This window comes from Dromiciops gliroides, chromosome 3 (genome assembly GCF_019393635.1).
Source record: "Dromiciops gliroides isolate mDroGli1 chromosome 3, mDroGli1.pri, whole genome shotgun sequence".
NCBI classification, from domain to species: domain Eukaryota; kingdom Metazoa; phylum Chordata; class Mammalia; order Microbiotheria; family Microbiotheriidae; genus Dromiciops; species Dromiciops gliroides.
Genome location: NC_057863.1, coordinates 36,389,450 through 36,417,338, shown reverse-complemented (window position 1 = coordinate 36,417,338; position 27,889 = coordinate 36,389,450). Strand labels below are relative to the sequence as shown.

The 27,889-nt window shown below is 39.9% G+C and overlaps 1 protein-coding gene across 1 annotated transcript in view; it reads right to left on the bottom strand.

Moving 5' to 3' along the window:
• Positions 1 to 27,607, bottom strand: part of NAALADL2 (N-acetylated alpha-linked acidic dipeptidase like 2) — a 1,062,489-nt gene extending 1,034,882 nt beyond the window's left edge. Inside the window, exon 1 of the mRNA XM_043995545.1 lies at positions 27,530 to 27,607. Within this exon, the coding sequence (XP_043851480.1) occupies positions 27,530 to 27,572 (43 nt within the window). The 5' untranslated portion in view covers positions 27,573 to 27,607. The remainder of the gene's footprint in view (positions 1 to 27,529) is intronic.
• Between the last annotated feature and the right edge of the window lie 282 nt (positions 27,608 to 27,889).

Here is a 27,889-nt window from a genome sequence, read left to right as displayed (position 1 = left end):
CTTGTTTGATCCTCACAACAACCCAGCCAAGTAGGTTCTATTATTATTTGCATTTGACAGAAAAATAAAAAGACAGCTAAAGGTTAAGTGACTTACCTGGGATCACACAGCTAATAAACTTCTGAGGCTAGATTTGAACACAGCTCTTCCTGACAGGTCTAGTGATCACCTCACTGGGACAACTCACTGCCTTACTTTTGAGTCTACAAACTACTTTATGTTCACTCATCTTACTGGATACACACAATAACCTCAAAAGGGTTTTATTTTGTTTGTTTTTAATTAGCATGCCCATTTTGCAGTTGGGGAAACTGATAGTCACTCAGCTGGGAAGTATTAGAAGCAGGCTTGTAACTTGGGTCTTCCTTTACTCCACATCCTTCTAAGTAAACCCCTTCTATGTGGCTGCTATGTAGAGGATACAAAAAGGTGGAACAAATGGGCCCAGAGCTCAAGGAGATTTGGATGCCACCAATGGACACAGAGAGTCAACGAGAATACAAGAGGTGCCGATAATGCATGCTCTTTGAAGAACAGAGGAAGCCCTGTGGGCTCCAACAGCCTGGTAGTCCTTGCAGGAGAGGTCTTTCTTACTGTGGTTATGGGAAGTCCTCTAACCTTCAGAAGGATTCTAGGTATTGGTAGGTTTCAAAATATGAAATTGCCCTTCCACTGTCAGATCTGGGACCCAACGGAAGCCTCTCCCTGGTCCTCTGATTCCTGCCAAAAAGTAGGAGAAGGAGGAGGGTGAGGGTGGAATTTCAGGATGCTAATGGTGAGATCAGAGGGGAAATACTTTCAACTGCACAAGCTAACCAATGTCTAATTAGAATTTTTAACAGTAAGAAAACATTTATTGAGTACCTACTATATGCCAGGCACTGTGCTAAGTGCTGGATAAGGCAGTGTGGTGCCCTATATAGAAAAAGCTGGCCTTAAAGCCAGCAAATCCCTTCTCTGCTGTGTCTTAGCTGTGTGACCCTGACCAAGTCACCGACTGCTCCAGTTCCAGAAGAGATGCCATCCTACATTGGTAGCAGGGAATTTTGTCACTCAGAAGTTCCTTCTACCAATAAAATCTAAGATCCACTTCCTATCAACTAAGCGCAAAATGGCTATTTCAAGATCTCCTGGGGAGGGAAGGGGGAACAAAGCAAGTAAACAAACAAAAACCATTATGGCAGGATAAGCTCAGGCATCTATAGTAGAAATCTGACCTCTCAGTTCCAGAAGATCATTTAATGTCCAGCATTGAAAGGACCCTTTTTTCCTCATCCTGGGGTTATTCTGATGCATTTAACCTCTTCTGGTTAAATGTCTGCACCAATTCCCCAACTCCCGGGCATTCATGTTTTATTACCATAAATTGAAAAGAAATCTATAGCAGCAAACAGGATAATTCAGTGCAGGCAACAGTGGGACCACCCGAGGACTACTTGGGGGAGGCTGGGGTGGGGACAGCTCCTGTCAAGTCTGTTATTTTGTCTTGAATCCTCATGGAATGTGAATCTGCTTCATCTCTTTGTTCCTGGCCTTGGCCTGATCATCTGACCTTGCCCCCCCCCCAGAGGAATTTGCCAGGGGGCTTTCTTTACATATGATCATCACAATCTACCTTCTAGTGAATATGGACAAAGCAGGGGGCCGGCGACATTTTAATCTACATTAGGACATGGGAGGTAGACAGGTGTTCAAACTCCGAGTGACTTAGATGCTACAGGAAAACAATAGGGGACATTTGCCACCATATAAAGGACAGACCCACAAATACACCCATAACAAGACATCTTAACATATTTACAAAACCTAGGACCTATAATAATAAGACACCACTTCAAATGGAAAGAGTTCATGTCAACCTGCTATTAAAATAAGTCTTGGTTGGATGGGGCCTTGTGTAGAAGCCCCAGATCACATCAGAGGCGTCAAAAAGCCTGTGGTTTGGGTTGAAGAAAAGGATAAAAAAAGAACCAGGGCTTGTCTGTTCCAAATGCTAATTTTCATATTATGCTGTATAAATGTATGTATTGAGTTTAAAAGGTTTTGTAACTCAAACTAAATGAAATAAAAGAATGCAATCAGCTGCATCCCAAATCAATATTAAGGATATTGCAAATATGAAATGCTTAACTGATTCATTTTCAGTTATCTTTAAAGATCCATTCATTCTTTAACCAATGACTTTAATTACATCTTCAGTTAGGAGAGCAAGAAATAGCAGAAGATTTGCTGCTTATTAGCTCCCACTGTGATAAAATAGGGACCGAACATACCTTTGATGGAGGGAGGACTACCAAGCTCCCCTCTCCTTCCTTCCCCTTCCCGCCCCCACCATACACAGGGGATAGATGTACCAGCCACTTGGGGAAATGATTTTGCTATTGCAAAATTCAAAAGGTGTCCTTTTTTCTGCTAACTAGTATTTTTGTTCTTCAAACTAGGGTTCGGTTCTGAAGAAGGAACACTTATTTTGAAATATCCCTTAACAGTACCAGAAAAATGAGGCTTAAAGCCAAGTGCAAGCTTGCTTGTGAATGACCCAGACGTCCATCCCATCGAAGCACCTAAGCTTATTATAGGAAGGTATAATAAAGGGTTGTACACATATCACACAATAAAAACTAACAAACAACTTAAAGACAAAACTCTGTGTCAGTTGGAATTCTGGCTCCCTAAACTGGCAATCTGCCACTCACAATTTAGGCACTTCTCAATTTGAGGATGTCCTTCAATGACTTTGTCAGGCATCAACAGTAGTACCCAAAGACATTTGCCAACGTGTGGCAAAAAGGCTCCATTCTTACTTTATGCCCCCCAGTACAGTGTTGAGGAGAAGTTGAAGGTCACCGAATGAATGAATGAATGAATGAATGAATGAATGAATGAATGAATGAATGAATGAATGACAAAGCATTTATTAAGCACCAACAATGTTCAAGTCACCATGCTACGTCCCAGGTTTACAAATAGAAGAAAGCAAGACAGTCCCTGACCTCAAGAATTTTACATTCCCATGGGTAAAGACAACATATAAAAGGGGTGGTGTTTAATGGGGGAAGGTACACATTTGGCTGTATGATTTGAAAATAGCTAGACTGTGAATAGACTGTGAAAAATAGGGAGGTACAATAAGGTTGGATAACAAGTATCTTCACTTTCAAAAAAAAAAGGTTAAGGGGCAGCTAGGTGGTGCAGTGGATAGAGCACCGGCCCTGGAGTCAGGAGGACCTGAGTTCAAATCTGGCCTCAGACACTTAACACTTACTAGCTGTGTGACCCTGGGCAAGTCACTTAACCCCAATTGCCTCAATGAAAAAAAAAAAGGTTAAGAAAATATTCTGCAAATGATAAGCTAGTGATCTTAATTTAGATTCCTGACAACATTCTAGAACATGGTATTAGAAGGATGGTTAATATACATCTAGAAAAGCATGTAGTAATCACATAGAAACTCCATGCTTCCTCAGTAATAAGTAATGACATGGTAGAATCATGCTAACAACTAGAACCACAACAACATTTATAAAGTACTAGCTGTGTGCCCGGCATGATGCTAAGTACTTTACCATTATTATTTCATTTGATCCTTACAACAACCAAGAGAGGTTTCCTTTATTAAACAGAATCACCAGACTTTGAGATCAATAGTTGCTAGATCCCAGTAAACATTTGGCCATGGTTCTTGTGTTATGCTTGTGGAAAAGGTAGAGATATAAGAACTTGACAAAAATAAAGAGAGGTAGATTTGGAAGTGATTGATCATCAGACTTAGGCCAAAAAATATTGTGCTGTATTTTATTTTATTTTATTTTGTTTTTTGTTTTTTTTTTTGCGGGGCAATGGGGGTTAAGTGACTTGCCCAGGGTCACACAGCTAGTAAGTGTTAAGTGTCTGAGGCCAGCTTTGAACTCAGGTACTCCTGAATCCAGGGCTGGTGCTTTAACCACTGCACCATCCAGCTGCCCCTGTGCTGTATTTTAAAAGGAGATATCCCATTAGGTACCCCAGGCGTCCATCCTTTTCCTTATGCTTTTTTTTGGGGGGTGGGGCAGGGCAATGAAGGTTAAGTGATTTGCCCAGGGTCACACAGCTAGTAAGTAAGCATGGCTGGATATCACTTTATCTGGAGATGACCTCTTTTAAAAAAGGGACTCAATATGTATCAGTAAAACTACCTGGTATCAACACCCTCTCTCTCCCTACAAATAAAAATACAAAGGGAGCGCATGTTTTGTTAAAAGAATGTAATATCCAGATTTGGGGTATGGTAAGTATTAGTGATATTGCTCTCAGCACTGTTCAGATCCTACTTGATTCATGATTTTTTTCCCATATTTTAGGAAGGACCCAGTTAATCTGCAGAGTGTGTAGGAGAAAGTCACTAAATTGGTCCAGGGATGTGAGATTGTGTCATGTGAGAATCAGTTGAAGGAATTGGAGGTCTTTAGCACAAAGAAAAGCTCTAAGCTTTGGCAAAGCTCAAAAAGGAAAGGTTGAATTTGTTCTGGGCTTCAAACCTGTGAAATAAATTTGGGGGGGGGTCATGAAAGCTGTCTTCAAAAACATGTATATGAAGGATTATGGGAAGGGGCATTAGACTTGTCTTGCTTGGCCCCAGAAGACAGAATTCACAACAATTAATGGAAGCTGCAAAGAGAAATGTAATGAGAAACCTTCCAAGCAAATTCGACCACCCCAAAATAGAATGACCTGGTGCATGAGACAGCAGGTTCCCCTCACTGGCTGTTTTCAGTAAAAGGCTGTAGTGCATGACCACTTATTGGCTATTTTGGAGAGAGGATGCTTGTTCAGTTGCACTAACCCTTTTCTGTGCCCTGCACTCCGTGGGCCATCTGGTAAAACCTATGGACCCCTTCTCAGAAGAATTTAAAATAATTGAAGAAAAAAAACTCAATTTCAATAAGAGGTTAATAAAAAATCCAAGGCCACGGACCCACTGATGTCCATTCATAGAACCCTTGGGGCTCCATGGACTCAAGAATAACAACTCATAAACAAGATGGCACCTGATGTTTCTTACAGCTCAGGCAATGGCCTCTATTTTGCCTCTTGCAAAGTGTAAAAACCACCCATGACCTATGAGGGCCTAAGGACTATTTGGCAAAGCTCAAAAAGGAGAGGTTAAATTCCTTCTTCTGGGCCCCAAACTTGTGCAATGAAAAGCCCCCCAAACACCAAATGGAAGACATCCAGGCCCCCTTTTTCTTGGTAGTGAAATAGTAAGAAACATCAAGGATTTCACTAGGGTTCGCATTAGCATCCTCTCAAAGGTGTGTTTCTACTATCTGGAAACTTCAGATGTCCATAAATATTTTCTTAATTATAAAGTCCTTTTTGGCAGGCAAAAATCTGAGTAACTAAAAGGCTAATGATACTTTAGGGTGCAGCTGCGGTGCCTTCAAGTTCTCTGAAACCCACAGTTTTCTGTCCCCATGACAGGCTCTCACTGCCTGTGTAACAAGAAGGGAAAAAAAAAAAACAACTTTGCTCATGCCAGATACTGAAGATCAATAGCTATTTCACGAAGTTTATGGCGTAATTAAAAAGTGTAACAGGAATAATTTTCATTTCAGAGCCTTAGGCTAAGCCTGGAATTATCGACTAAGTCAAAGTTATGTGGTGTAACATTTTTTACTATGTTTATGTATAATATAAAGAAGCTGACGGCTTTTACATGTGACTTGTTAACTCAGGAACACTGAAGAGGAAAAAAAAAACCTCTGGCATCCATAAAGCAATGACTGTTTACCAAGTTTCCTAACAGTCCATTCCAGGGAGGTGAATTTACATCCCTTTCTATAAGTCTATAGCCACCTATGACTTTTTTTTTTTTTATGAGCGAAGGCAAATGGTCAAACTGATGAGGAATTTAGGAGAACACATTTACCCCCAAAGCACTCCAAAGCTTTACTGCCTTCAATAAAAGTGCTGGCAATATAAGAATGATCTCTATGTCATTGGGATGATAAGATAGGTGGGAACACATAATTCAAGACTTTTCCAAGAAACAGCACCTGTGCATGTACAGACAAACTCATTCATGGCAGTTTTGGTAGAAAAGTGCAGGGTTTTAGAACAAAGGCAAAGAATTATCCATTTTTATCCCTGGCCCAGAAAGCATTGCAGAATATTTACCAGTTTTTCCAATGACTGAGACAGGGTTAAAAAAAAAAAGGAACAATGTCACCCTCATCCTCTTTTCAGGAAAATGATACGCATAGGGGCTGGCAAAGGAATTCTGGAATTTGTGGGACGTTTTAGAATTTGACCTTTTGTTAAAAAGGGCAATGGTTACAACATAATGTGCCTTCATTAGATACTGACAAGAATGTAGATGGTCCCTGGAGATAGACTCCGCCTCTCTCATCTACCTTTTTTCTCTATTTTAATTCATCTATACCTGGGCTCCCCCTTCAGAAAAGGAATCACCTTCATTCTTTGGGATTCTAATACATTTGGGGTTTTTTGGTGGAGGGAGGGGAAGAGAGGGTTAAGTTCCAAATTCTATTTTTTTCCCAGATAATTTGAGAAAATAAGGATAATAATGACTAATGCTTAACCTTTATCTTAAAATATTTTATTGATATCTTTTGTTTTTATATCAGTTATATTTCCTCCTATATTCCTTTCCCCTCAATCTCAGTCATTTAATGAGATATTTATAAAAGCACTTAGCATAGTGCCAAGCACACAGTGAGTGCTATCTAAATGCATAACCTTATTAAAAAGAGTTTTTAAAAATAAATTAAAGAAAAACTAAAAGACTAAGAAAGGAAAACAGGATCTGACAACATGTACAGTGTTTCATCCCAACTGACTCTCCATCCTCCCCCACCTATTCATAGGAATGAGGGAAATGTCTTTTTGTATCTCTTACTTGGGGTCATAATTGTTCTTTCAGATTGCTTTTTCATCATTGATCTTTCCATTTCTGTTACTGTGGTCATTGTGTATATGGTTTTCCTGATTCCTAATTGCTAACATGTTTATATAGTAATGTATGGCTTGTAAAGGGCTCTACAGATAAAGAAACTGATGCTGAGGAAAGTGGAGGCTCAATTTCCTTATCCTAAAATGAGGAACCCCTAATCCTTACTGCCTTTGGACCTATACCTCAGTGATTTTTAGTTTCCTCATTTACAAAAACAGTATGCATTGTATTAGGTGATCTGTGAAGTTAAGTTATTGTTTACTTGTTTCAGAAGTATCTGACTCTTTGTACCCTTACTTGGGGATTCCTTGGCAAGAACACTGGAGTAGTTTGCCCTTGCTTCTTCAGCTCATTTTACAGATGAGGAAACTAAGGCAAACAGGGTTAAGTGACTTGTCCAGGGTCATACAGCAGTAAGAGTCTGAGGTCAGATTTGAACTCAGGAAGATGAGTCTTCCTAACTCCAGGCCTGGGACTTACTCTATCCACTGTGCGACCTGGCTACTCACTCTGTGAGGTTGTGTCCACCTTTAAAAATTGTGGTCCATAAGTGTGATTATAGGTCACACTAATATTTATAAACAAAGGGTTTGAGGCAAAGTAAGCCTATGATAAAATTATCCTCCCCAAATCCTACTTGTTACAGCAAAAATCAAATTAATTCCACATTAGAAGAAATAATAAAAATGGAAAGAAAACATGGTATGGGATTAAAATCATTCTAACCTGATGTATTTGAAGAAGCTATTGACACTCAAAGATTGGATAAAGGAATAGACATTGACTCAGGGGGTCACCAATTCCTAAGCCAGTTAAACTCACATAAATCAGCCTCAAAATGCAGAGATCAAGAGCATAAAACACATTTCAGCCAGCAAATCCTTAAGCTTCTTGCCATTTTAGAAATAAAAAATACATATATTTTCTAAAAGCTTAAAGAGGAAGAAGGTAGAAGATTACGAAGAGTATTGTTTCATAAGACTAAGAATTGGTAGTAGGGGGAAAAGTTTACAAAATGTTTGGTGAGAGACCAAATTCAGTTAGATTATCTTGAGAAAATTTAAAGGCTGAAACTTGGAAGTGTATCCTAATAGCAAGATTACTATAACTCTTCCAAAAAGTCTACAAAGATATGGTGGCTATTTGGTAGTTTTATAACCCCAAAAGTCATCATTCCTTTGTGAATTTCAATGAATTGACATTGCTTGCTAGAAAATACACACAGACACATCCATTTGGTTTGTTTTTTTGTTTTTGTTTTTTTGGCAAGGCAATGAGGGTTAAGTGACTTGCCCAAGGTCACACAGCTAGTAAGTGTCAAGTGTCTGAGGCCAGATTTGAACTCAGGTCCTTCTGAATCCAGGGTCCGTGCTTTATCCACTGCACCACGTAGCTGCCCCCAGACACATCCATTTGTAACTGCCTGCTGGTCCATCTCATAGTTAGTGCATCCAAGAGTATGCCTGATACAACTCTAAACATTTCCCAAGAACCAATTGTTAGATTTTCGTGACAATTGAAGTGACGCCACCTGCTGGAGAGTTACTGTAGGAAAGCTCCGCCATGAGGAGAACGTGTCTGAGGGCAAGCCATGTGGCTTGGAAGGTCGGTCCCTTGGCATCAAGAAGTGACGTTTGCTCATGGGTGCTGTCAATCAAAGCTACCAGCCAATTAGCTTGGAGCTGTGTGTGTTGGAAGAGCCCTGTGTCCGGTTTCACAGGAGGCTTCTGGGACCAAAAAGGGGTGAGGCACTCTCTTTGGTGAGGACCTCAGGGGGGAGTGGAGCTTGAGATACTGGCTCCCTGAGATAGATAGCTGAATCTAGGTCTCTTTCTCTCTCTCTTCACCAAATTCTTATGCTCCTTAACAAATGATTAAAAAGTCTAAACTCTTGCTAAAGTTTCTAATTTAATGGCGACCATTCATTAGATTTTGGACAGTATAACTAGATAGCAACTTTACAATATTTAGTGTGAAAATTTTCACCTCTGAAATTGTCAACCACTGAAAGTTAGATTGATTGTCTAGATTTAAGAAAGTGATTGAGAAAACGTTAATGAAGTTTAAACTGAAAAGTATATCATTGAAACATTTTTTTGGCCAGGGGGAGGTCTGATTGTTTAACATTTAAACAGCAAGCTGCCACATTCCAGTATATAAAATATTAGCCAAAACCAACAAATTAATATTAGTGCATTACTATACTTATATTGTATTTTATACTCTTTAAAGTAGCTCAGGGGAGTTAACAGTTAAAAAAGAAATGTAGATCATGACCAAATTTAGGTTTCCTTTTCTCCTTCCTTAATCTCCTCAACCAATTAAAATACTCAAAGATGCCAAAGTGTGTGTGTGTGTGTGTGTGTGTACATATACACACACACACACACACACGCACATGCACACAAATGAACTTTCTGTAAAATAAAGGGAAAAGTTGAAATGCTGTCACTGGTTATCACCACTCCTCCCATCCTCGGCAAGGTAATCTGATATGGAGGGTGCCAGACCCCTATTGGAGCCTCACTCTGAGACACAGACCCCCAAACCTGTAGCATCTCCCCTTGCTCTACTTTCCTAATATTAGTCAGCTATAAATAATATCCTTTAATAAATATCATTTGCATATATATAAGTTTGTGCATAAGATCTCATTTCCTTTTCTAGAGTAGATATTAATTTACCACAAAATTGCTGGCTTAGAGAGTCATTTGTTGCTAAATAAAAGAAATAATATATACATAAAAGAAATTGATCCTCTTCCCTTTATATTTTAGGCAAAATCCTATGTACCTAGAAAATAGCAGCAAATAAATAAATATAAAAGAGGCTGAAAATGGAAACAATTTGTCAAAATTATTATAATAAAATATTCCCATCAATAATACTAGAGCCAGGGGGCAGCATTGTGGCGCAGTAGATAGAGCACCGGCCCTGGATTCAGAAGGACCTGAGTTCAAATCCAGCCTCAGACACTTAACACTTACTAGCTGTGTGACCCTGGGCAAGTCACTTAACCCCAATCGCCTCACCCAAAAAAACAAATAAATAAATAAATAAAATTTAAAAATTAATACTAGAGCCATCAGATCTAGATCCTAAAGATTTTAGTCCCTAATGTGTTAAATGAAGAATTAGAAATCACACTAAAAATAACAAAGACCATAAGAGAAATTAGACTAGATCAAGGATGCAAAGAGAAATTCCATGCTTGAAGCAATTGAAGTTTGAGGGCCCTGAAGAATGTTCCTCAATGATATCTACAAGAGGGAAAATACCAATATATGGGGGAGGGAAGGAATAGCGAACCTCATTAACACTAAAAAAAGAAAACAGCCACAACAACTAACTCCAGAGCCATACCTAGGAATTTGGTCACCTGGGGCAAGAAATGTTTAAGGAATGATTGAAAGCAAAAGTTGATGAGATAGTCAAGGAGGAAGAGGTCTTGGGAGCTGAAGAAATGGTAGAACTTGATGTCGAGGATGGTTGAAGTGGAGCAGGGGTAAGAGAAGAGAAGATTTTGATTCAGGTACAGAATTGATTAGTGAGACGGAATGGTGAGCTGTAAGTCAATAGATGACAACAACAAAAAGGATATTGGCACTTGGAGAAAAACTACATACTCCCCAACCTTAGTCATGACTCTACATACCCTACATGCTACTTTCCCATATCTAAAGTCTTTTAATGTACTATGGCATAAGGTTAAAGGCAGGTCTTTGAGCTATAAATCACTGTGTTCATGTCCTGTATTTGACCCATATAAGCTATGGAAATCGTGAGTCACAACCTCTCCCTGCCATTAGCAACTCAGTAAGATTGTGAGATACAGACAAGTTGCTGAGACCTCAAGAGAAGTCTTTTCCGCAGCAGATCCCCTACACTTACAAAATCAGAATTCTGAACAAAAATAACAAAGTAAACATAAATAGATTGATGATAGATGACTAGTTAGATAGATGGCTAGATGATAGATGAATGAGAAAATATCAACATCTTTGTGAAAATAATCTACACATGTCAATATTTTGAAAAGGATAAGGGTAGCTTTTTGCAAAGGATATACTTTGGTAGACCACATCTTTGTTGTTTGTTTGTTTGTTTTTTTGTTTGCTTGTTTGGTTGGTTGTTTTTTTGTTTTTGTTTTTTGCGGGGCAATGGGGGTTAAGTGACCTACCCAGGGTCACACAGCTAGTAAGTGTCAAGTGTCTGAGGCCGGATTTGAACTCAGGTACTCCTGACTCCAAGGCCAGTGCTCTATCCACTGCAAGTAGACCACATCTTTAAGACAATCTTATAACCGTCTGAGAGGTGCAGAGAATACAATATTCCACTGGGCTAAGGATGTTTTGACTATTTTTTTAAAGTATATGATTCAGTAGAGTAAATTGCCACCCTAACAGTTTTCTTGCAGTTAGACATCTCCCATTTATTATATTCAAAATCCCACAAAATTCTCCCAAAGACACAATAGTAGAGATAACTGAAATGATGGCTTGGATTAAGCTAGCCAAAACAATTTGTTGCTGATGAGGAAAGCATGCAGGCTTGAGTCCAAATTGAGAAGGGATTCCCTATGGATGCTGGGGTCCTTGAGCTTCTCCTGATTTCTAATTATACTGTTTTAATTATCTTAAGGCCCCAGAAATTTCAGAGCCTCTTATATGAGACCAGTAATCATCCATAAGAGTTCTACAGCACAGGAAGAAGCAAATGAATTAAGAATGTCTATTATCCAGCCTATGATATTCAATGGGATAGACTGCTCATAGAGCTTCTCCTTTGGTCCACATGTCTTGGACAGACTACCCTAATGGGCAGTGAGGAATATTAGTGGAGGAAAATAATGGACCTTATTGCTCTGGGGAAATCATTTTGAGAGGTATCTTCTGCTCATTTGTCGCTCCTCTAAGTCTCATACTTTAAATAATGTACTTTCACTGATACCATATGACTGTTTTTGAAGAAGTAAAATTTCAGGCCTTCTCATGAGCAATGGAAAGGTGTGTGGAAGGTGAGTAGGTTGCAACATAATACCAGTGGTGCGAAGACTATCAAAGAGATTGATGGCCAGATAAGGAGCTCACGTCCTCTTTTCTCTGAGGTTAAACATTTCCAGATCTTTCTATTCATTCTCCCAAGATCTATTCTCCAGTCTTCTCTCCATTCTAATGACACTCACCTGGACTTGTTCCAGCTTGACTAAAATATGGTTTCATAAAGTGAAAGCCAGATGGGGAAAAGGAAATTGTTTGAAAGCTTTACTTATGACTGAGCTCTGCAGACTCTCTTTGCCAGCAAGCCTGGAGAAACCTCCACCCTGAGGTCCAGTTCTGCTCAGGGGGTGACTCCTTCAGCCTGACTGTTTTTTCAGGAAGGGCCACAGCCATGCTCATTTCACTCCTGACTCAACTGTCCAAGCTTCTTCTCCTCTCTGCCCCTTAATTACCTCTCCCCTTTATGTGTTGTCTTGCATCTCCATTAGAACCTAAGCTCACTGAGGGAAGGTACTGTTTTGCCTTATTGTTTTTCTGTCATCAGCAGTTATCACAGTGTCTGGAACCCAGTAAGCATTTAATAATTTCATCTGTCTAATCAATCTAATCTATCTATCTACCTATCTATCTATCATCTATCAATTTATCATCTATCATCTATCATCTAGTTAACTATCCATCTATCTCACAGTTCAGTCTAAGACAAGCTCTGCTTCAAATAGCAAGCACGGGAAGAGTGGATCCATTATGTTTTTGATAGCACAAGAGGAGGAAACACTTCCTCATGCAAGAATCGTTTTCTGAAGAGCATGTTCTAAGCCATACTTTTTCCAAGATTCCTAGGAGGTGCTGTTGTTGCCCTTTATACCTTCTTTCCCTCTTGGTTTGGTTCCCCTGAAAAAGAGCCACTCTGTGAGACTTTTATGTTGGGAGAGGGATTTAGGGAATTCTGTATCATAGAATAGCATGATCTCCCTAATCTCTGTGTTAAAGCACCCCATCCACCCTCCACAAAGCAAATCACCCCGGCCAGTTATCCCTACTTGACCAGCCACATATTTAGCTCTAGTACTTCACAGATGTTGGGCTCTATCATATTACCATTATATACTTCGTTTGCATTTTTTCAGTGATGCTCTACTTAGGCAGCTGGAGAAACACTGGATATAGCATGCTATAACTAAAACTGGGAAGATTTGAGTTCGAAAAGAGCCTCAGACACTTACTGGTTGTGTGACCCTGGGCAAATCACTTAATAGCTCTCTGCATCAGTTTCCCCAACTGAATGAAGAATAATAGTACCTGCTTCCCATGGTTGTTTTAAGGATCAAATGAATACTATTTGTAGAGTGCTCATCTTAGTGCCTGGTACATATTAGGTGGTGTGAGAAAATAATGGGATTTGGCCAAAAATAATGGGATTTGGCAGATGCCCAAAGACCCCACCTGGAGATTGATTTAGAATTGATTGAATTAAGTGAGACTGACTGAGAACCTACTTAAAGTTAATCAAATCAAAACCCCATCTGGCCAGCCCTAAATAGGGTATTGTTCTCAGAAGCTAAGGACTTTGAACTTAACAAGGAGACCACCCTAAAGTCCAGTGAACCATTCTAACCAATCAGCTTGAAAGACAGCCTCTTTGGGGGAGGGAAGCAGGAAATAGGAAGTAAGGCTGGCTCCCTGTCTTTTTTCTCTGGCTGGAAACTCGAGGTGGCAGAAGAGAAGGAGAAGAAGGAGGCCAGGCTGAACCATAGGGTAGATAGGCTTCTTCTTAAACTTTCTGAATTCCACGTGTTCTCTCTTTACTATGCTTTAATAAATGCTTAATGTCCAAAGACTGGTGCTAAAAGCTTCTAATTTAAGGTTACCACACATTTAGTTTTACTCGTCACAGTAGGCACTTTAGAATTGATTCCTTATTTCCTATTTTCCTCCCTCCCCTCCTCCCTCTCTCCTTTTCTTTCATCCATTCATACTTCCTCCCTCCCCCATTCTCCTTTTCCTTCCTTCCATCCATCCATCCTTCCTTTTTCTCTCCTTCCTTCCTTCTTCCATTACTTTCTTCTTCTCTCCCTTCCCCTCTCCCTCCCTCTCTTTTTCCTTCCTCCCCTTCCTTTCTTTTCTCCATCCACAATTGCAGGGCATGGAAGACCACAATTTTGGAAGAGTTTTGGTTGTGAATGAAGCAAAGGATATTGGAGAAGTACATGGTTAATGGGAAGAAACTAGAGCAAATTACCAATGTGGAAAGGAAAACCTCATAGACTTAGGCAATTATCCCAAATTCTTTGTGTGAGGTGACCTTTTAAAGAATCTATCACCATCAGCATAGGGAAAGTTAATAATTCATGTATTGCCTGGGTATGTTCATAAATATGTTACAATAATTTAATAACAATCTTATTGACTTTCAGCACAACCACTGACCAGTTGTATAATGTTCATGAAGGAAAAGGAAAATCTTAAAGAAATCTAGAACACGGAGAAAAAAAGGAATACATGCAAATGGGGAAGAAGTTCACAGGCAAGAGTATAAAAATGTGACCTTCTGAATTTCACAACCTAGAGACTAATATTATATAAGAATAAAAGAGTCAACTTGGAAATAAAATTGAACTAAAAATCAATCACTCTAATGACCACGTGTACCAGCTATTAGACCTACAGTTCTGTTTTTAAATTCCTACTCAACTACAAAGGAACAAAAAAGCTGAGAAGGCAGAATCATCTTTACTCATCTCAGAGCATTCAGTAGGAGATGCAAAATGTTGAAAAATATTACTAGCACCATGATATGCACTTTTTCTACCCTTGTAATCATGGCTGACCCTTAAAAATGACCAAAGGAACCCAATCAATCCCTCTCTTACTCAGAGTAAATCTAAGCTATCCTTTCAAAATTTGATAGGAATCAATAGAGAAACATATTTAGTTATATTATGTACATTAAAACTTGTCAGCTACCCATTACTCAAAGCTCATATTTCAAATACCAGGAATCTTGAGATGGAAAACATGTGTGTCTTTATTTTCCTGATTAAGCGGTTTCTCTTTTTTTCTTTTAAATTCCTTAAATTTTTTTTTTGGTTTTCTGAATATATATTCTATCAATCCAAACCAGCCCAATCCAAAAAGCATTTGTTGTGTTGACTAGGTGCCAGGGACTAAGTATTGGAAACACTAAGACAAGTGACAGGGATCTCCCAAGAGTTTCCTTCCTACTGGGAGGGAGGGTGGGGTGAGGATAAAATGTCAAAATGCTAATTAAGCAATCAACAAGCATACATCGAGCATGTGTCATGCCCTGGGTTTTTTGCTGGTATCCATGTAATAATTTGAAAGGAAGAAAGAACTTAATCTTTCAATGCACCATCAGGAAACACTTTTTTTGTAGGAGTTAGTGTTTAAGCTTAGTTTCAGAGAAAACTGGAGATTCTAAGAGGCAAAGATCAGGAGGGGTTGTATTCCAGGCATGAGGACCAACAGTCTGTGCACAATTACAGAGGCAGGTGATAGAAGGCCAAGTTTGGGGAACCACAGCAAGGAGATCCTTTTGGGTGGAAGAGAGAATAATTGCAAGGGAAGAGTGTGAAATAAGCCTGAAATAAGGCTATATCAAGTGCTCACCGTGCTGTATGAACTGTGCTAAGCACCAGGAATATATCACAAAGCAGAGGTGTATATGAATATACATACAAAAGATAGATGAAATGGAAGGTGACCCTAAAGGTGAAAGTCATAACAGCTACGGGGCTGGAAAGGGCACCCATAGAAATGAGGATGTGAACTGAGTCTTAAGGGAAACTAGGGATCTAAGAGGCAGTCAGATATAAGGCGAGAGAGCATACAGAGAGACAAAGCATATAGAAACTATAAGATCTGGCAACTGAAAGACTGATGAGAATCAATACAGAGTTCAGAAATAAAGACACTAGTTCCAGGTCTCTGTTTGTGGAACATGATTCATTTATAATGCAATAGAAGTACTTTTCCCTGTATAGCTATCTAACTAATTGGTGCATTCTTCTTGAAAGGCATTATGAAAATATACATTAAGAGCTACGGAACTATCCAAACCCTTTGACTCAGTGAGCTCACTACTAGCATAATTCCCCAAGGATGCTATTAAAGGGAAGAAAAATTATCTGTAGAAAAATACCCACAGCACATTTATCTCTTCTAGGAACAAAACACATGATACACACCACACACACACACACACACACACACACACACACACACACGAAATAACCTATACAGCTAAAGACTGAGGAAGACCTGGAAAAAGTACAGCACATAAACAACAGAAATCACAGCTGCAAAAATGAAAAAGAAATATGAAAAGAAATGCAGAGAGAAGAGAGTAAAATGAAAGTACCAAAATATATACCATGTTAAAAAGAATCAATATCATGTGGTGGGGGGGGACAAAAGAAAAAGAGAGCCATGGAGCAAAGAAACATAAATTGTCTTTGTACACCCAATGTTTCATACAGTAATGTGCAATGTATATACAGTGTGGTCTATACCTATCTTCTTATCTTTATAGGCAATTCCTGATGTGGACACTCTCACCACTAAAGAAGATACTCCTGATTTTTTATTTCCTATCATTCCTTGAAATGAACCCACTCCTTTGTCCTGCACTGTCTTTTTAATGTGCCCCCCTATCCATTGAAGCCATTATGTACGTGCAACTTCCATTCAAGTTCAAATCCCTTCCATCCCAGTTTAAATCAAATGTCCATCATAATATTGTTTAAACTCCTCTAATCCCAAAAATATGGATTCTCCTTCTCAAACTTAAAACTTGCACCACAAAAGTTAGCATTTAATTATTCAATGTTTCTTAAAAATGATAAAATAGAATAAAATAGAGTAAATTATAATAGTGTAAGTCCACTAATGATACTAATATAATAAGAGTAATAATAAAAATAATTGTTTCATATTATACTTATATGCCTAAAAAGAGAGGTACTTCTTAGCTAGTTGTTTATGGCTTATATCTCTTTAATTTCTACCAGTATGTTTTTGTTTTTGTTGTTGTTGTTTGTTTTTTGCCACATTGAGGGTTAAGTGATTTGCCCAGAGTCATGTAGCTAGTAAGTGTTAAGTGTCTGAGTCCAGATTTGAACTCAGGTCCTCCTGAATCCAGGGCCCGATGCTCTATCCATTGCACCACCTAGCTGCCCCCATTTTCTACCAGTATATAAGATAGCCCAGAGCAAAAATTATGATGATCAATAAAACTTCTTTGATAAAAAGATATAACATAATATATGAATAATATATATGATATATAATATAATAATATAGAAATGATATAGAAAAATCCTAAACTTTTCTAATTTAACCAAGGAAAATAATTAATTCAATAAACAAGAGCTGATTAAGCAGCTACTCTGTAAGGAGCTGTGCTAGAATACAAAGACAAAACCAAAAAAAGGTCTCTGCTCTGAAGTAGATTAAATCCTACAAATTTTTTTTTAAGTTTTTTATAGTCAAGGCTCAACTATTGGTTTCTTAGACAAACAAAACTTATCCTCTATCACCATGAAAGCTTTACGCAATAAATTTCTTTCCACTGAGTCAAGAATCTATGAGTTACAAGAGATCTCACAGGCTATCCTGTACAATCTACACTGGAATGAGAATTTCTCACGCAGAAGAGTGGAGCCGGGTCCCTCCTGAGGAAGCCTACTCTACTTTCAAATAGCTCTAATTCTTAGTGCCTCTGGTTCCTTTCTCTGCTCTCTAGAACCATAGAGAACCAGGCTAATTCCTCTTTTGCAAAACAGACCTTCAAATCTTTGAATTTCCCTATTGCTGTGGAGGGCACTGTCATCCTCCCAGTCATCCAAGATCATAATTTTAGAATCTGGCTTGATTCTTCCCATGCCCTCATGCTCTATATCTGATCTGTTAGAGGGTTCTGTTGATTCTACCTCCATGACACTGAGCTTGCCCATTCCTTTCTCTTTACTCCCCCAGCTACTACTGAAGCTCAGACCTTAGATTCTCTCTCTCTCTCTCTCTCTCTCTCTCTCTCTCTCTCTCTCTCTCTCTCTCTCTCTCTCTCTCTCTCTCTCTCTCTCTGGGCAATGAGGCTTAAGCGACTTGCCCAGGGTCACACAGCTAGTAAGCGTCAAGTGTCTGAGGTCACACGGAACTCAGGTCCTCCTGAATCCAGGGCTGGTGCTTTATCCACTGTGCCACCTAGCTTCCCCCTAGATGTCTCTTTGTTGGACTTTTCATCAACATCCTTCCCTCCTGTCTCCCCTCCAAGTTGCTTTCAAGACAATTTTCCCTAAGATGCAAATCTGACCAGGTCTCTTGCTTAAAAAACTAAAAAGCAGAAGACATTCAGAGGTTGTGCATACTGCCAAAAGAATAAGCCTTGTATTCAAAGTGTTCCACAATTTGGCTCAAACCTGCCTTTGCAGACTCATTTTCTCAGTTTCCCAGAGTTTAGCACAAGCCCTGGGCACAATTACTACTTATTAAATGCTTTTTGATTGACCAATTAATTGTTGATATTCTGCAGAGAAAGGGCTAACCTGAATTGGTAGAGAGAGTTTCCTCACTCCAGAGTCCCCTACACCAGTAAAATCACAGATCTGGTCCCTCTCTTCCATGGACTTTACAGACTCAAAATAAGCTTTTCATCAATTTTCTCCAAGTAGGAGGGACTCACCAACTACAGTATTAAAGGAACCAAAGAGGCTGACATGAAACAAATCGCAAAACCTATCACCAGGACACTTCCTTTTGGCCAACCCTCCATTTAGTGTTTTAAAAGGAACCTCACGCAGAACTAGAAGAGACCTTAAGAAATTGTTTGAAGCACAAGGGTAGAAACGACCTCCAAAGATTGCATGGGATTCTTCCCAGTGTGTGGATAGGGGGAAGGTCTATGGCTGCATAACTTTGAGGCTGTTCTGATCCCACATATGCATGTCATCGATTCAAACATCTTTAAAGTCAGTTTGCTTTTCTCCGAACGTTTCTTATCTCCAAGTCTCCTTTATATGGGCTCTTATGCCCTATCCTCTAAGTAATACCACATTGTATTTTTTAGCTCATACTGAACAACCTGTGTTCCCCTGATCTGAGGCTTAAGAAAGACAGGTGGATGGATTTTAAATCCAAATGAACCAAGGGCATTTACGAATCTGTCCTTAAAAGTGTTCAACTGTGGAAGACGGTTAAATAAATCTATCTCTGGCAACAAGGTAGGAATTGTCAAGGCAAACTATTTACACATACTTTTCTTGGAGAGAGATTAGGAGCTCAAAGGATAAAAGGCAGCTCAATGCCCTTTTATGTATTTTTCACCCTCATCAGAGCTTCTGCCCAATTGTGTCAAGGAGCCCAATTCCTCTTCATCTTAGATGCCAAGTATAGGATGTTCAGATGAAGAGTTGAGGATATGTCTGGTTAAAAGCCCTCAAAGACAGGGTTGGAGGCGGGGGAGGCAGTGGGTTTACAACTAACCCACTTTATTATCTAGATCTGTTTAAACTATTTCCAGATCCCCAAAAAGAAAAAAAGCATAAAATGTAATAATTACAGAGCCATTACACACCTATAATCCTAATCTTATTGCTACAGCTATGTCTCATGCCTCTAAGAAAGGCATAAGGAGCTGATTCAATGATGGATTTTCCCTATGTATATGAAAAAATTCATAATGGAAAATTAATAATAGCCTTTTGATAATTATGTCACCTTGGAGTTATGCAACACCCTTTCTATGGAAAAGTTTTATGACTACCTTAATTAAAGTTTTAAAACTTTCTCTCTAAAACAACAGTACTTCTGCCTAAGAAATGTGACTCAACCCAAACAGAGTAGTCAGACATTAACCATTTTTAAGAGCACAGAAAAAAGCTTGACATTGACATGTCAAAATATTAGAGAAAGCTATACCTGCTTCCCCCACCCCAACTTGAGTCATCACTATGTTCTGTTCCCTTCAAGCACAGAACCTTTTGGGGGAGGGGAGGGGGTGAGAGAGGTACAACTTCTCATAAAGACCAGGATTTGCTTTCTTTCTTTCTTTGTGTGTATAAGGGTCTTCATAGCTAAGTTAGCCTGGTAGTCTTCGCTCTAATTCAGGTGTTCTCTTATTCTCTCCTTTGCCTGCAGGACGCAAGCATTCACAGAATCTATCAATCAATCAGCACACATTATTAAACCCCTCCTAGGTACCAGGGATTGTGCCAGGCACTGGAAATACAAAGACAAAAATGAAACAGTCCTATGTTCTAAGTAAAATGGCATGAGATTGGAGATGGCGGGACATTCATTCTACTGGGGGAGATGTGCAGCTATCACAGTCAGGCAGGCAACAAAGCATTTAATAAGCACCCTACTGGGTGTTTTAGTAGTTCTAAGTATTCTAGTAATTCTGGTGTTCTAAGCACTGGAAATACAAAGACATTCTAGGTAAGATGGAATAAGTTTGAAAAGGTGTGTTCTTGCATCCTATCTATAGAGAAAATGTATCCAGCTGATCTAGTTTTTTGTATGAGGAAACTGAGGTCCTTGGTGAGAGCCAAGATTTAATTTGGGTCCACTATCTTCAAATCTAACACCCTTTCCACTGGGCTAATAGGACTGGGTTCATTTAGATTCATTCTAACACACATTTCCTAAGCCCCTGCTCCATTCCAGGTTCTTTGCTAGTCAATGGGAACAGACATCTAATAGCTCCTTTCCTCAAGGAGTTTACAGTCTACTTAGATGTAAAATCTCTCCATTTTACCTGGGTGAAGCTCCCAAATTATCGAGTTTCTCATCTAGACCTTCAGACTGTGGTGTTATCTGAAGCGATTTCTCCTTATCCATACCCATGCTCTTGTTTCCCAAGTCCAAAGACCATTGAAACTTGAGTTCTCTGGCGAAGCCCTTACCTAGAATGCAGTGACTTGCTAAGTGCTCCATGCCTCCCTCCTGCAGCCTCCATAATCCCTCAGCCCCAGGGCCTTGGCTTCCCTAACCTAATAGCTAAATACCAGTGTAGGTGCTTCCCCTAATTTAGACTCTGAGAGTTTCAATGAGAGCCCCTTGGCTGTGCTCTCACTTAAAGGGCTTGTAAAAGTTCCCAGGTGTTACTGTGACATGGAAAGGAGGAGGAATCAGAAACTGGCTCCTCCTCTTCAGAATCTTAGAATAATTTCAAAGCACTCACAGGCATGCTTTATGATGATGAACACCAAGATACTTTTCCCACCACGTCGTGGACGTCCAACCAGTCTGACCCGTTTGGTGTCTCCAGTACAGCTGCCCTACGGCTGTGTCTTAGAAACAGACACAGGCACCTTGCTGTTTTCATCTCCCCCATCTTTGACTAGTCAAATAGGACAAATAGTATTTAAGACTGATGTCTCTATCCTGAGAAACACCCACAGGCCAAGAGTCCCTCGTCCTTCCAGAAGATATCAAGGGGTTGGAATGAGACGTAAATGTGCAGCTTAAGAGACCTGTTGATTTTACTGTGGGCAGGAAAGAAGCCAAGGCTGGGTGCAGAAAGGTCCCTGTCCCAAAGCCGCCAGGCTGGAGAGTAGAGGGTAGATAACTCTGCCTCCAGGAACTGACCAAAGAAAGATTTCAAACCTGGAAGTATTTACATGGCATTACTTTTCCTTTGAAGCAGGATAAAGGCAATTCTACCAAAATTTAGAGGGCTGCATGTTTCCCTAAAAAATGTACCTGTGGGTAATGTGTCCAGTAGAAAAAGTTCTGGATTGGAAAATGAGGATTTGTGCAACCAGGGGCAAGTTCTTTAACCTGCCTGGATATCAGTTGCTCCTCCTGTCAAAGCAGTGAAGTTTAGCTGGGTCACAGCATTTGGAGGTCCACTAATAGATTTCATGATATTGGGTGGGGAAAATATCTATTTTCAGTAACCTCCAACTGAAATTTAGCATTTCCTTAATTATGAATGGGGGGGGCAGGGCAGCTAGGTGATGCAGTGGGTAAAGCCCCAGCCCTGGATTCAGGAGGATATGAGTTTAAATCTGACCTCAGAAACTTGATGCTTATTAGCTGTGTGACCCTGGGCAAGTAACTTAACCCTCACTGCCCCAGAAAAAAATATGAATGGAGGTAACAAACATTATTCCCAGAGGGGGTCCAGTGCCTTCACCAGACTGCTGAGAGGGTCTATGATAGAAACAAAAGGGAGAGATGATTCCTGAGGTCTTTTGTAGCTTTGGCATTCCATAGTATGGGGTATGATTGTTCCTTTAAGGTCACAGAATGAGAATAAAATGTGATACGGAATGTAAAGTATGTTACAAAGTGCATGCGTTAAAAGTGCTATATGAATGTGACCTCTTAGTATTCTATTCAACAAATCTTTGATTGAGCAACTACTCTGCTCTAGGTGCTAGGAAATGCTGGTCATACAAGCATAGCACATATGAAACAATTCTTGTCCTCCGGCTTGGGGGTGGAGAGGGAGGAAGACAAGGTGTCAATCTAATGAGATGACACCTTGTAAACCTCAAAGTCCTATATAAATGCTAATCCTTCTTATAATTAGTAATTATAAACATAGACATATATGTATATGTCTATGTTTATATATATATATATATATATGTATGTTGGAAATGGCTCCTTAGTTACAGAATAAGTTGTTAGTTGTTATTTATCCTTTGAAAATACTTTTCAGGTGACTTCACAAGTACAATAAAGGAAAAGCATGGAAAGACAGACATTCTTCTGAAAAATATCTGGGGGATGTAATGAACTGAAGTTCAATATCCGTACAGGGGACAATAATAAGACCCAGAAAGCTAATATGGTCTTAGGCAGTATTGAGAGAGGCAGAACTATGGAGGAGACAGGTTTGCATGACTGCACTCTGGCTAGACTGGAGTTCAATATTCCATAGCTTCTTTGAGAGATAGCCCATGGATTCCATTGGTATTGATGCAATGTTGAGGAATCTAGAGGAATTCCGCCAGAATGCCTGAGTCATTCATTCATTCATTCATTCATTCATTCAGTCAGTCAGTCAGTCAGTCAGTCAGTCAGTCAGTCAGTCATTCATTCATCAGTTATTTATTAATCACCATCTATATGTCAGACAGAAAGCAGCTAGAGTGGATAGAGAAACAGTATCATGCATTAGCAAGACATCTTCTGAGTTCAAGGCCTGACAAAGTCAAGGTACAAGCCAGAGTAGCTCAGGTAAAGAAGACTTGCCATGGGTTGCAATCTGTACCTGTGGAGAAACTACTCACATGGGTGAGATGCTATATCAAGCAGCACCCATCTATCTTTCTATATCTATATTGTGTATGAATTTTTTAAAGCTTAAAAAAGAATATGAGTATCATGTTTTTATTCTCATCTTGATACCTCAGTTTACATAACTTGGAGAAATTCTGTTTCATGTTGACCTAAACATAGTTCTTTTTTTTTTCCTTGAAAGTTTATTTTTATTTCTTTTTAGACCCAAACAGGCTATTTTATACCCCTACCTAAGCTAAAAATGTTCCTGTTAACTTTTCACCACCAATTAAAGGAATGTAATTTAAAATCAATAAAGAGTTTGCACATCTGCAAAGATAATTAAAGTCTGTGCTCATTTAGCCTCGGGACAACCTTGTAAGTCCTTCACCCTCATCTGGATTCAGGGTCCTATCTGAAACCTCAACTGGCAAGAGCATATGGAGACCTGTGATCAGCGCACACTTGATCAGCTCCCCAGGTGTAAGAGATAGGCTGAAATCTACAGGGAAGAGAGATACAATGGATGTTCTTTTCAACTCTCTATTGTCAGCAGTCCAATTGGTGAATAGAGGCAATCTGGCAGGCATGTGGTTGTAGAAGGTCCTCTCTATTATCATTCAAAGCACACGATGGGGTGCCAGTGATATTCTGCGAATATGCCCACTCAAGACAGCCATGATTTGATGCATTGTCTGTGCCCAACTCAGCATTTCTGAGAGATGGAGCAATCTATTAGAGAGAACAACTAGCAGGAAGTATGGCTGCTCATAAGGCACATAATTGGAAAGTGCTGCAAAACCTTTTAATAACTTCTATTAAGCTATTTACCAACAAACACATTTAACTTCCTTCTGGGTTTGTTTTGATCATTTATAGGACCTATCCAGATAGCAATGAACCCTCATGGGTAATTTTAGTGCCTTTGGCCTAGCCTGATCCTCAAGAAAGATGATCTGAGGAGGATGCTTTTTACCAACCAAGGCTTTGCAATCGTCTTCATTCTACTTGCCAAAATTATTTGTATTTCATTGCCTTATCTGAGTTTATTTTGTTTCCCATTCATTCATTCATACATTCATTCATTCACCAATCATTTATTATTTAATATCTATATGTCAAATAAAAGGCAACTATGGTAGAGTGGATAGAGAATGAGCATTATGAAGGAGCAAGACCTGAGTTCTGATGCGTGCTAATTACGAGACCATGTGCTACTCATTTAACTACTCCCTCCTGCAGGGAGCTGGCCTGGACTATTAGTTGCAAAGCAGTTACCAATCAATCTGTATTAGTACAGGGAGTTTTCTCACCCGAAGTTCCTTATACCCATGAAAGCAGAGTCCCTTCTCCCCAAGCAAAATGTGTTCAGTACTTTGATAGTCTCTCAAAATACAAAAATAAATCAGAGCCTGCCCTCAAGAATTTTACATTCTGGGCATAGGGCTGAGGAGAGATTACATATGCAAACAAGTAGATACGAGATGGGACTGGATGTGAGGCATGAGAGATGGGAAGGAATCAAACATGACCCCCAAGCATTCTGTCCTGGGTGATTACAAAGGAAATGGCACCCTCAATAGAAACTTGAAAGTTAGGAGAGGGGAGTGCTTTTAGAGAAAGGTAACAAGTCCTTATTGAACCTGAGATGCCAACTGGATCTGTTTTCCCCTTGCCCCTAATAAAAGGTCAAACCCTTGAGGACTGGGGTTATTTTTAACTCTCTCCTAAGCACCAAGCACCGTGCCTAGAGCTGAATGAATGACTATGTTCATTAAAGGAGCCTGAGCTTCGCAAGGAGACTCAGTGGTTCTCTGACATTCATATGCAAGCCCTGAGAACATAATAGGTGCTTTAATAAATGTTAATTGCTCCTTGAAGGATCAGTTCCTAAGAGGTTCTTTTCATATGGCTGAAAGTCACTTTGTAACCAACAGTCTACAGGTCTGTCTGCTTCCTCATTGTTTTTTGTTTTGTTTTGTTTTTTACCTGTTTAACAACCTTCACCCAGGAATCTCACTGCAAAAGCAAAGAGAACACCAGGGTTTCTACGCCATAGCTCTGCTGATGGCTTGGAACTACTAAACTGATGCTTTTCAACTCTGATAAGATCAGCAACAGAACAGTGCAGACAATGCATTCCGCACTGAAAATTAAATGAGCTTTTTTCTTCTTTTAAAGTAGGGGTGCAAACACACATACAGGCACTGATCTCATCCCTGCTTCCTCTGATTGCCGGGAAAAGATTTATGAAGCCCGGCAGAGTCTCTTTCAAAGTGATGGCTGTTCATTAGGCCAGGCGAGGAGACTTTTTTCCTCTTGAATTTGTCTTCGGTTTTGTGGCTTTATTTGGGCATATTTGCTGGAAATGCTGACCCTGGTTTCTGGGAAGCTAATAGTGAGTGAGAACAAACAAAACAGGGCAGGGAAAGCATCAGAAATCTAGCTCCTATCAGCATAAAGTTCCCCAGGCATAACCTTGAACATGGCATAGAGGGTGAGCTCTATAAGTCAGAAAAGCCTTCCCAGAACTAACAACGACACACTTCTGACAGGTGTTGGTGAAGATCATTCCATAGCTTACTGGGATTCCACAACAGATGGAGAGACTCTGAATAGACTATACATATACATGTTCCACTGTGCCTTATTATTCAGGGCAACTGCATAGTTCCTGGAACATTCTTGGTGCATTGATATATAACACTGTATAGTTAGCTGGAAGAGACGAGGGAAGACATCTAGTCCAATCCTCTTCTATTACAAAAGAGGAAACTGAAGTCCAGGGATGGTAAGTGACTTGTCACACAGGCAGTGTCTGTGGTGGAATTTGATCTCAGATCTTCTGAACCCCACCCCCTTGCCCCAGCCTGTGTTGTCATTTGTATTGCACATATGGGCAAGAAGATTTCCTAGTCAAACATATCCCTTTTGTCTCAGTGTGATGGCTTAAGCAGGGGGGCTAAATAGCAAAGATCTATATGCGAAGATCCAAATGATCTTCTAAATGTGGATGCTTGCATTTTCTATTCAGCCTTTCTTTTCAGAAAATAGCGGCCCCAACGTTTTTTGTTTGCCCTCCTTTAATTTCCTCAATAAAAACTCTTTGAATGAATATCACATTAAAAAACAACAACTATAACTAAGGAAGCAAAACAATATATCAAAATGATCACCAGGAATAAAAGTAGCACAAATGTGTTGTGTTCTCTATTGTGAAAGCAAAGGATTGAAATTTCAATTCGGAATTCCCAAAAATGTTTTCGGGAGGGGGGAGACAGAGACAGAGAGAGAGAAAGAGACACAGACATAGAGAGACATACAGAGAGAGACAACCAGACAGAGAGGCAGAGAGACAGAGACAGAGACAGACAGACAGACAGACACACACACACACACACACACACACACACACACAGAATAATCAGGGATCTGACACCAAACTAGGTGGGTTCTCAGACTTGCTTGATGCCTTCACAAAGAATAGAATCAACATTCTGACAGAATTTGAACAAGACAATGCTCGGTCAGAAGTGCTCAAATAGTCCGACACCGTATATAATACCTAAAGCAAGCAAAAGGAAGGGCAGGGAATCCTCATTCCCCAAGAAGCCAGACCTCGTGAACAGAGTGCTCACTTCCCCCTAAACCCTCCGCTCTGACTTCCTCAAAAAAAACCCCAAAAAACCCAAAAAACAAGCAAACAGAAAAACCACTTTTCCATTGTCCCACTCCAAAGATCCTGACCAAAAGTTTCTACTCCAATCAGTAAGTTTTATCATATAGTCCAACCAAGCCGTGCTGATCTCAGTGAATTACCAAATCTATCCGAGGAAATTTGATTTTATTCATTACAAAAACCCGACACCCCTTCTGGGAGGCTCTCCCCTGGGCACCTGCTTCCCCTCCCTTTGTGTTATTTTCCACAATAAGGACACATTAATGAGCATCCCCTAACCTCCGAAAAGGCCATGCACAAACTTGGTTGCAGACCACAGATAAACTTTAAGACAATAGTTTTGCGATATACAGTGATCAATATTTTGTCCATTTGGGTGGCGGTGACAGACGCTCACAGAGTTTTCAGGTGACTGTCAAAGCTTTCCACAATTACACTGGGCATTAGGAATAAAGCTTGCCTCTCTTCTCAGCCCACATGGCATTCCTGAGTGTTGGCCAGGCTGGGACGCATGACAGGTGCTGCGTGTTGCGGCTGGAGACATACCCACTTCCCCCACCTCCCCAGGAAGGTCTGCCCATGGGCTGTAATGGACCCCGCTGAAGTTCGGGCTCTCAAACATTTCAGAGCTCGCAGGCACACACTTACCTTGGACGGAGGTATTAGGTAAACTGGCTTCATTCTCTCCCATTTTACTATTTCTCTTTAGCAGGGCCCCCGGACTGTTTCCAGCTGCTTCAGTTATGGTGTAAGCTTTGACCTTCTGACTTTCAACTGGAGTAGTGTAATCGGACACTACCTGCTCTCTTGTGTGAATAATTATGGTGCTGCTTCCTGAATTACCTGGGCTGGCCTGACCTGTTTCTGGATGAAGTGAGTGAGCTCACATGCTTTGATCCAATGCACTCCTATTAATGTGGGAGCCCCAGACAACAAAGCTTTGTTTCGATTTTAATATTCACTTTTGATTCCTGACTTTCACTCTGTGTGTGTGTGTGTGTGTGTGTG